General features: G+C 38.2%; 1 protein-coding gene across 3 annotated transcripts in view; it reads right to left on the reverse strand.

Moving 5' to 3' along the window:
- Positions 1 to 10755, reverse strand: part of LOC105570133 — a 25717-nt gene that overhangs the window by 9709 nt on the left and 5253 nt on the right. For 2 of the 3 annotated variants that reach the window (XM_012027098.1, XM_012027099.1), the window contains exons 2-4: positions 8129 to 8342; positions 3206 to 3326; positions 2481 to 2646 (exon numbers count right to left, since the gene is read on the reverse strand). In XM_012027098.1, the coding sequence (XP_011882488.1) occupies positions 2481 to 2646; positions 3206 to 3326; positions 8129 to 8342 (501 nt within the window). Of the gene's footprint in view, positions 1 to 2480; positions 2647 to 3205; positions 3327 to 8128; positions 8504 to 10755 lie in introns of those variants that run through there. The other variant, XM_012027100.1, reaches the window with a different exon arrangement.

Below are 10755 nucleotides of genomic sequence, written 5' to 3' on the forward strand. Positions count from 1 at the left end.
AATTTTTAGATATTAACGAGTTGAAAAATAAAAAAATCAAACGTGTTTTATACAATTATTGTAATAAAAAGGTTCAAAATATAACAGATATGCCATGTCCCAATAGGTAACCACTCGGCAACTACTGAAAATGGAGTGGTACCAGTGGTTCCATTTGACCTGCCCTATAAGTAACCACTAGAAATAAGCAGACAAATTTGATAAATAATCAGGACTGTTTATAATAATTTTACTGAAGTAAATAAAAAATACATATATTCTGAATAGTAAAGGGACTGCAGAAAAGAAAATAATTAACAGGTTGTGCAATAATTATTAATAATAATTTTTTTAACTACATCCGTGGTTTGAAAATTCATAAACTTGCTACAACAATTGACACAGTGTTTAAATTGACAGCTACAGCAACTGCATTTAATACTCGGTGCGTTCTTGCAATCTACGCAAAGTGGCCTTGAAACCTCGCGAGGAATTGAGGGAGGAGTGCTTCTATTCGCATTAATATTGAGGTCGTTCACAACGACGAATGGATAACAGTGAAAAAATCCACAACCGTAAATACAGTTTCTAATTATTAATTATTCGATAATTTATTTCTTTACCAATATATATTAGTCTTTAAAATATGTTATTATATTTTAAAGACTAGTATATACTCGTAAAGAAATTAATTATCGAATAATTAATAATTAGAAACTGTATTTACGGTTGTGGATTTTTTCACTGTTATCCATTCGTCGTTTGGCAGTTGCTGCATCTCTCTTTTTGGTGGCATACCAAGAAATTATTGTTTAACCTATTAATTAATGATTGCACTATTTAATTAATTTGTTTTTAACTACAGTCTCTTTTTAAGTCTATTTCATTATTAAATGTAATTTGTTAAAATGAAAAAGTGAGGTTATCTTCATAATTATATTATTAATTTATTATAAATTAATAATATAATATAACATATTATTTATACATATTTTTGTTCATATACTTACTGCGTTAAATGTTGTTAATCTTAATGAATTGGATTTTTTTGACCACTTTTTGCTGTCGGTTACTTTTTGGGACAACGTGGCGAGAGCCAAAAGAGGAAACGTGTCCGATAAGTAACCAACATGGTTACTTATTAGTCACTACGCATTCTACTGTACCAATAAGTAACCACTATAATTAACAAAGAAATACGATAAAATAAAGTCAGTTGATTGTTTAAATTAATTTATTATATCCTAAGAATCATGCAAAATAGTGATTTGCAGGCGAAATATCAATATTAACTTATTTATTGCCTATTTAGAAGATCATTGCGCTTGTCAAAATTGCAAGTACTTATGTGATGAAAGCTGTATAGAAACTGTTTTGCAACATTTAATCTTTTTTCTTAATTGTTTAAACAAAAACAATTCAATAACATTTTACACACGTTAACCTAAGTGTTCATTGAATTTATTTTCAATTAAACAACGTTGGTTCATGTGATAGATTAATTTATAACAATAAAAATTCCAAGAGTGGTTACTTATAGGTCGTGGTTCCGTATTGGTACTTTTACCTTAAATCTTCGTAAAGAGCGTCAGATAAAACGCCGTTGAGCGTAGTAACTTGCGAGAAAAAAAGAAAAACGCATTAATTTTTACCGCGAATCCTAATTGTTCGCGTTTCAGATTTGAATATTCAACGTTGCGCGCCGCGCGCGTCCGTCATGACAGTCTCGTCGACGCTCGTTCGGTTCGGCAGACGGAGTGAATGCTCCGCAATTAATCACAAATCTAATCGTTAAGACTGGATAACGAGGGCGAATTTCCGTCGGGAGTGCCGATTAAAGTGACGGGCGATCACCGGATCGTGTCGATTGTTGTGGGTCTTCGCGATCGACAGCGTTCACCGGCTGTGCATTGGGCAGTGCGTCGCGACATTACAGCGCCGATGAGTAAACAGATTCCGACGCAATTGGCATGCGATTGGTATTTGCGAAGATGGGTCTTACGTTCCTTTAAAAAGTTTGAATCAAAGCTGAGTTAATTTGAATTAGTATACCGCGCATTTTAAACTCATTTCGTGTTTTATATGATCAGAATGAATACCGTGGATCTATTTTCCCCATGTCGCCAGAAATAGGCAGCAAAACACGGTACCCATACAGCACAGAAAGTTAAAATAATGTTGCTGAAACGTTGCAAGTCTGAACGTTGAGGTATAAATATCTTTTCCACATTGAATCTAGGTTAATGTTTGTACGTTAATTACATTCCGTAACATTTATGCAATATTGCAATGTTGTAATGGAACGTTCCTGAGATGTTAATTCAACATTTGTGTGCTGTATGGGGTAGGCGGCAAGTTCATTGCCGTGAGTAAAATTATTCCATACATTTTCCACGCGCGCGGCATTGTAATAACACAATTGGGAAGTCGAAAGTATAACATACGGCCGAAATGTTACCTTATCGCATGCAGAACGTAAATACACAGATCTTTAAATATACCTGGAACTCGTTCCTGGGCCTCCAAAGCGGCGGTTAAAAGTGCACACGCGTTTCCGGGACTTAAAGTAACAGACACGTGCTCCTCGCAACTTCTCCAAAGCTCCTCTATACCAAGTTCCTGCGCGAGACCCAGCATTTCGAAAATCCCAGTATCTTGTAGTATTATCTGCAATCAGTTGAAAGAGAATTATTGGTACACCATCTATTTATATTCCGTACAGCGTAACAGACTTGTAAAACAGTGGCGCAAATTCTTACTATTTCAAATATAATAGAGGAAAGTCTTTTGTTATGAGATAGCAAGTTTTCTACACCCAAATTCAATCACAATTTTTTTGCGCGATGATTACACAATCTAGCAATGAATTTTCTACTAAACAGATTTCGCCCCGAGAATAAGAAATTTCTGGTGGAATCAACAGATGAGGCCTATTAATTTAACTCGTACTAGGAACCTATCTCGTAATAGGAGACGTATTCTACATGCAATGATAAAATAATATGGACAATAATTAAAACGTAATATCAAATGTTGAAACGCGAAATTTCACTAGAAAAAGAGCTGAGATTAATTATTACACGAGACATATGAAATGTCGTAGAATTTTATTAAAGAGCCTTGATAAGAGACTGCGAGGTAACGTTGACAAGGCAGTGTTGCAAAATTATGCATTAAATTCTACTGAATATAAAAGTACGAAATTGCACAACTGCGCGATACCTACCATACCGGTGTAGATGTACCGGATAAACTGGCGGAACGTTTCTGGATGCGCGTGTGGCATTCGTACCGGTGTCGGATTGCCGGCCGTGCCGATTCTCTTGGCGGCCGTGAAGTTCTTGCACCTGCGAAGTAATTTTTGACAATGCGTCTGTCGAAATGCGACGTGTCGAGTTTCGAATAGACCACTCTGGTCACGTTTTCTTAAAACAAGGGCGCGCGTCTTTCCTCCATTGCTGCGCACGTTACTTTTCGCGCGACGCTTCATACAACAAAAGAGCTTAATTGACTTCGTCATGAAACTGTCGAGACGTACAAAATCGAGGTACAGCGCGGCAGAAGTGTTCTCTTCCCCTATCCTTAGAAATTAATGGCAACCTTCAGAAGCACCCTCACGCCCCGTGTCCCTCTGCGTTGGGATGGGAACGAGATAGTGGAGAATGCGTACCAAGAGAAACCCCATGTCGTCCATTAATTGTTCGATCCGAACCCTTCGAATGGCAGGAATTACGCTATTGGTGTAATAAACGCGAAAATATGCGTACAATGTGGCTGAAATTTACTGCCAAACTTTGGCACGTTCTGCTCGTCATAAATAAAATTTATCTCAAGGATGTAATTCTGCAAAATAGGCCCCCGTTGTTTTTATTGTTATTTAAAACCACAATTGCTTTCCTCTAAATATGAAAGCTATTCGAATTTAATGCTGATAAACATTGAGTTTCTATTCCATTATCATTTTCAATAATAAACTCTGCGAAATTGAATCGCACGTAGCAGACTCAATTTCCAATATTGATATCGCATTTGTATAAAATTCTGACACGACACTCGAGTCGAATTTGTTTTTACATTTGTTATCCTAACCAAGAGGCACAATATTGCATAAATCGAAACGCAAGGGGTGGCGTATAATTAAATAAATGAAAGTCGAGTAAACGTCGTGCCTAGAAAAACACAGTCTAACATCTTTAATAGTATCGTACTCGATATGTCGAACTGAAATTGGATTTAAGAGATGGAAGGTTTCCTAGTAACGAGAAAGAACGAGAAGTGAAGTTACAAGTGCCAGTCGACAGACGAGCGTAAATTGATTCGTTTTTCAGTGGACTCAGACAGGCTTTGTTTTTATTCGGCGTAGTCTTAACAGCGTTAATTAGTTTTGCCAGACAGCTCTATAGAAAGAAAAAGGAGCCAATGATAATTTATGCTTTCAATAACGACGCTTGGGAGTTAAATCCATTAATAGTCCTTGCAGTATTCTCTTTGCCTCTTATCCTGTGACCACTCGTTGCGAGCATTTTCTTTATGAAAGTTACCTCCCCATGTACTAGGTTTTTTTTTCACAAAGACAGCTTTGTAAGATTATCCGACTAACATTGATTTCAGATTTACTCTCGTAACTTTTTATTTCATTTTATTCTACATACGTGAATTTATATCCAGTTTAATATTCTTTCGCGACAAAACGTAAATTGATTCTTACGAAGTGCAATTACAATCCAACTGGTACACGCGCACGAATCAATATGTTGTAACATGTCACACTCACTCTGCATATTACATCGATGCCATTTTTACGTCAGCAAAAAAAATTGTTCACCAAATGCGGATTGCATCATATGACAACCAATATTATAAAAAATATCTACAATTTACTATATTATAGAATTCCAAATGAATCTTCCTATCTAGAAATCATCTATGAGATTATAATAATTGGACAGCTATTCTTAACCCTTTGAAGCACACATTTTTCTATCGAACCATTTTGTTGTGAAACTTTGTATACAGGGGTTTTTGGGGTTGCTGATTACGAATCCGTTATCAGATTTTCATAATTCAATATGATGGATTCAAGATGGCAGAATTCAAAACTTAAAAAATAACATCATTCAACTGTAATTCAACTATGCTAAGAAACATTATTTAGATATTATTAGGAGCCATGGAATCTAACTTTCAGTTGAAAATTCTTATAGAACATAAAAAATAGCACGCGCGAAATGACGGATGTGAAATTGAAATTTGATCATTTCTTAGAATTCACTCATTCTTGGCACTATCCAGAGCTAACAACGCGTACGTGATGAGTCCCTAAATACCGTAATCAAACGAAAATGCTGAAAAACATAAAAACTTAAAAAAATTCACGTACTTTACATCCGTTATTTTGGGTCGGCGATTTTAAATTTTGAAAATTCGACATCAGATTCGTAATAAGCGGCCCTGAAAACTCCCTTATAAAAAATTTTCAAGAAATAATCTTAAAAAACTTAGTCAATAATAAATTTTTCCGGAAAAATTGCTGTTTTTTTATATTTGTTTAGTTATAAAACTTTTACAATAAATCTTAAAGACTACTCAACTTTTTTAATGTTCTTTTATCGCTAAGATACCCAAAAATGCAAAAAATTCATCCTAAATGCGTTAACTAGAAATTAAGTGACCAAAAAGTAAAGAAGTTGAGATGGTAAGGTGGGTTACCACCATGCTTCAAAGGGTTAAAGGAATTTAACATATCAAGATTCTAAAGCACTAAGCGACAGAATAAAGTGCATCGGCGCTTTCCATCGAATCAAAAAGAACTGTGTCAAAAGGCACGTAAGCGGCGCGACAGTCTTTGGAGTCTGGCGTGAACAGGCGTTAGAAAAGTACGCAAAATATATGGGACGTCTAGGTCGCGTGAGAAAACCAGAGATAAAGTGGATGAAAAGCGGAAAAATATAGCCGAACGTTTCGGCCTCGGTAAAGCGGAACGTTTTCAACGGACGTGGCAAAAGTTTCGAGTTCTTGACGCGAAACACGAGAGTGTTGACGATGCGCGCAAAATCAGGAAAGGGTGAAACAATGTTTGCCCGAATAAGTTTTGTAAACCGTGCTTTTACGTCAAAATATATCATGTAGAAAATTATCACTGTGCCAAGACTATAAAGAATTATTTTCTCGTCTGGCAAAACTAACAAACTACATCTAAATGGATTATGAATTTTTTACACTTTATCTAACGTTTCTGTGTACAATAAACAATTGTAAATAGCGTTTCCTTGCGTACTCAATCACAATTATTCAAATTATTGTGATATAATTGCCGTTAAACGATAGAGCTGCGACTATTTTAAGCCTCTGCAAACAAATTGAAAACAATTAATCGTTTTGCAAGTCGCATCACCGTATCGCAGGAATTCGCGTTTAAATGCCGAGATATTTTAGTCATCCAGTATTTTGCCCATATATTATTCGCGACTGTCACTCAGCTCCATTTATAAATTGTTTATCCCCCAAAACTTCGTCGAAGTAAAGATTACTCGAGTCTTACCGGAAAGAACGGGAAATGGTAAAACGCGTGCTCCTAGAAAATTTTATTTCCACGTTTTTAGAGCCGCTATCCTTCGCGAGGGGGGGGGGGAGTCCTCAAGTACGCGTCTCTTTATCACGATTTTCAATGCGCAAGAGCGTCGTAAAGAGTTTGAGCGCGCAGTAGCACGCATTGTCCATTCGTTTCGACCGCGGACATCTGTCACTGGCACGCGTAACTTAATTTTCCCAGGTTCATGTTGGCGGGCAGCCGAATCGAGAGAGAAAGAGAGGAGAGGAGGGGGCGGTAAGAGGGGGAGGAAGAGAATAATGCTAAAGGGTGGAGATGACGGTGGAGATGACAAAGGTCCCGCCGTTACTTTCCGCGCCTGATATTAAAGGGATTCGTGGAAATGTCATAATTGACTTTACAATTAGCGCCGCCTTGTCTCACGGTGTGCCAACCCTTCGGACAAGTTCGCCTTCCCTCTAAATATCAACCGAATTCTCCTTACGAATCCGGACGAGAGAGAGAGAGAGAGAGAGAGAGTTTGCCGAGGGATGAAAGTGCTATAGGGTTAGGGAAAAAGAGTGCTCCTCTCGTGATCTAACTAATTAGAGCAGCCGATCGGTCCGTAACTATCTCCATAAACCGTAACAGGTTTAATTAAAATTCATCGCTAGCACGAATTCCGGCGCCTCGCGCCATTCGCGGAAGTTCAATAAGTCGCTGTTTCTTTCAATAGTCGTTCCGTTTTCTCGCTATGATATTCCTTGCGAGTTACGAATGACAGGCTCTGTTCGTTTTATCTCGCGTGAAAGAGAGATACGTTCGCCGTATTTTCCAATGGGTATAACGAAGTAACCTTACATTAATGTTTCTATTTAGCGATTGTCAACCAACGGTCTCTTTCACTCACTGAAGACCGTGTTCCGTTGGACGAGATATTTTATTTCACATTAAATTTAATTCCGCATAAAATACGTATATTCAAGCTGAATATTTCATCACGGACGATATTCGCAGTGGAAATATATTTCTCGCATCTGAAACGCGTACTTAAAAATCGCGATTCTCCCGTGATAATTAATTGCATACTTTTATGGTACTTGAACTCTCCGAGGAAATCTCGCTCGTAGCAATTCGGTGGTCATAATAACGGTGGGAAGTTGCAATAAAAATTACTGTGTTAACGATTAATTCAATACCCAGGGAGTGTCACACTTGGTATCTTCTCCGAAATAACCAATGGCACCGTAGCTCGAATTCCCGGCGGTATCGGGAAGTATCGGAAATGACTGGTTGATACAAATAATTTTGTCTCTACTCTGCGGAGTTTCACTTATTATACAAATCGAAATTAAGAATTAATCAAAGAGGATCCAATTCCGAATAGTGGCATCTTCTCTAATTAATCGTAAGATTCGTGTAGATCCCGTTTCACTTATTAATCGAAATTTACTTTCCAACGAATCTCCTAAAATTCTAACTTATGTTTGAGTTTCTCCGCGGTATTAAAAAATTCCATTAATTACGTAACGTTGCAAGTAATATCGCGAGAGATGATATTTTCTTCAAATTAAGGAATAAAATTAATGTTTTCATAAATAATGGCTCGTTAAGGCTAACCTGGCTTGAAGTATTATTCTGTGGGCATAAACGGGGGTCTCGTCCCTCCCTAGCAGGAACACGATATCAGCCGAGTCCTTATCCTCCGAGAGTCGCGCCAGATCCTCCAGCAGTCTTGGTACACCAGCCAATCCCGCCTCGCCAGACATCCCGGCAGCACCTGCCGCCGCCGCAACGGCAACAGCTCTCGTTCCCATTGTTCTCGTGCTCGTCCCTGTACACAGACGATCATTAATCAAAAGTGAATTAAGTAATCGGCTTGAATAATTAACAAAACAAATCCTACACAGCGCAAACTTGTCACCTGTGTCATAAATATCGGTATTGCGTAGATCCAACTTAATTCCTGTATTAAAAGCACGGGGAGTAATTATAATTTATTAATAATTAAAATTTATGTGCATCCTCGCCCTTAGAACAAAGATTCAATTATCCTGTCTAAAGAATATTGCGCAACGCGATAGGAAAAATTAATGTATTTATAATTGATCTACGCTTTTTCTGGACCGATCCAGCTATAAAAAACGTAAACGTGGAACGTATTTGTAAAAGAAGCATCTATTTATCATTTATTTCTTACTGCACCCCCGTTGTCGGGAAAATCTTGTAATGGAAGACAACGCCAGCAATTTGCGATAATCCGAAATTAATAGGAGTGCGCGGGCAGCAAGAAGTTGACAGTTGCGCGCAACGGATGGCGACGCGTCCGGTCGAGTTCTTTTTTTCCCACGAGTCGGTTGCGCCGCGTCACGGACGCGGAAATTCGCGGACGTTGGAGAAAAAGCGGCAAAACCGATTAAGGTACAATCGGTGCTAATTGCGCCATTAATATTTGATTTGCGCGCGCGTTCGTTGCCCCATCTCGTCGATCGCGACTCGCAGCCAGGAGGGATTTTGCGTTTGCCGCGGCGTGGCGACGCCAATGGCGCGATGGAGCCGGGCTTCCTGATTCCCTTTTAATTAGTTCGGGTTTTGTAGTTTTCGAATGCATCAGCCGTCGATTGTGTACCGCGACATGAGAGCTCGCAATCAGCGGCGATCATTATACCCTCCCAGCGCGTCTCCCCACCGCACGCGTCGTATCGTATTCCAGGCAATGTGATTCGATTAAAATGTCATTGCCAGGGATGCTCTAACATCCGTCTCTGATGATGCCATAAAGAACTAATTAGCGATCAGATCGCCGCGGATGGAAGTGATATGCGTGTGAGATTGATTATTACTGCACTGAAAAAAATTTCTGTAGGATTACAGGAATTCTGGTAAATCCTAAAGGAATTCTGGTAAATCCTAAAGGAATTATCTGATTCGTCCATATTCAACCAGAAATTTTTTTCAGTGTGCTTTTCGCGGCAGGCGCTCTTTTATTTCATGTATATTTCTCATCGGTGTATTTCGAGGCATTGATAAGAATTGACTGTAACGACACATCAGACGTAGCAATGCATCTGTACTCTCTAAGGCCCGTATTTATAGTCGTTTCTCAATTCTCGTCTCGAGTGTGTATCAGGTGAGACACTCAGGTTGGAGTTTCATGTCTTGAGATACGAACGGTTCAGTAGTTACTATTTTGATTAAAGATCAACTGAGACTGTATTCAGCTGAAAGGGGGACCGATTACTCGCCTGAAATTCATCTTGAGAGTCAAAACATCGATTGAGGCCCGGTTTCACCAACGTTGCTTAACTTTAAGCTTAACTTAATTCGTTTCTTGTCTCTTTCCAACGGTTACTTCAGAAAGAGACAAACTTGAATTAAACCGAGATTAAAGTTAAGCGACGTTTGGTGAAACCAGGCCTAAAGCGGCAATACGCAATTTTTCTCGTCTCAAACCTTAGATACGATACGAAATCCAAAAACTATTTTCTAAAACTTCTTTTGAGAATCTCTATTGAATCGAGATTACAAACAAATATCAAATTGTGCCTGTCTCAAGCTATTAAACAGTATCATGTCTCAAGACTGAGTTTAGCTGAGTTGTTCAGCAGAATCACGACTACAAATACGGACCTAAAGTCAATATCAGTGGATTATCACTGAAAACAGTGAATGCTCACTGATTCACAGTTGCAAGTATACCAGCACGAATTATATTAATGATATGCTTATAACTGTTTTCAGTGATAAACCACTGATATAGACTTTCGGAGAGTACTTGAGAGATTAAATTCTTCAATTTACTCATATAGCAACCACGAAAAGAACTTCGCCCAATTTGAGCCATCCGGACCTAACGATTAATGTATAATTTTGTAAATAATAATGGTAGACTCCAGTTCTGACCTTTTAAAAATGCCATTTTATTCGTTCGATGACTCAGAGCTGTCCAAGATGACAAATGTCATTGCTCATCGTAGTATTTTGCTTACGTATTATACACACATTCTTATTGTTTCATAATGACTTGATTTACGTGTAATAAATAACGTGGGATGAACACTTTGCATAATCGAGGGACGAGTGTATTTAAATTGCCGATTAAGTAGCAAATTGCTTATTTCTTCGGATGAGCTTGTCAGATATCAACTGCACGAAGTAGACTTATCAATTCCGAATTAGTTTTCGACGTATGAAAAAAATGTGACTAGATACAAGTGCAAATAAAACGATGTTTCAAAATTTGTTGC

Source organism: Vollenhovia emeryi, unplaced genomic scaffold (genome assembly GCF_000949405.1).
Source record: "Vollenhovia emeryi isolate VEMERY1.0 unplaced genomic scaffold, V.emery_V1.0 DF939121.1, whole genome shotgun sequence".
Taxonomy (NCBI): Eukaryota; Metazoa; Arthropoda; class Insecta; order Hymenoptera; family Formicidae; genus Vollenhovia; species Vollenhovia emeryi.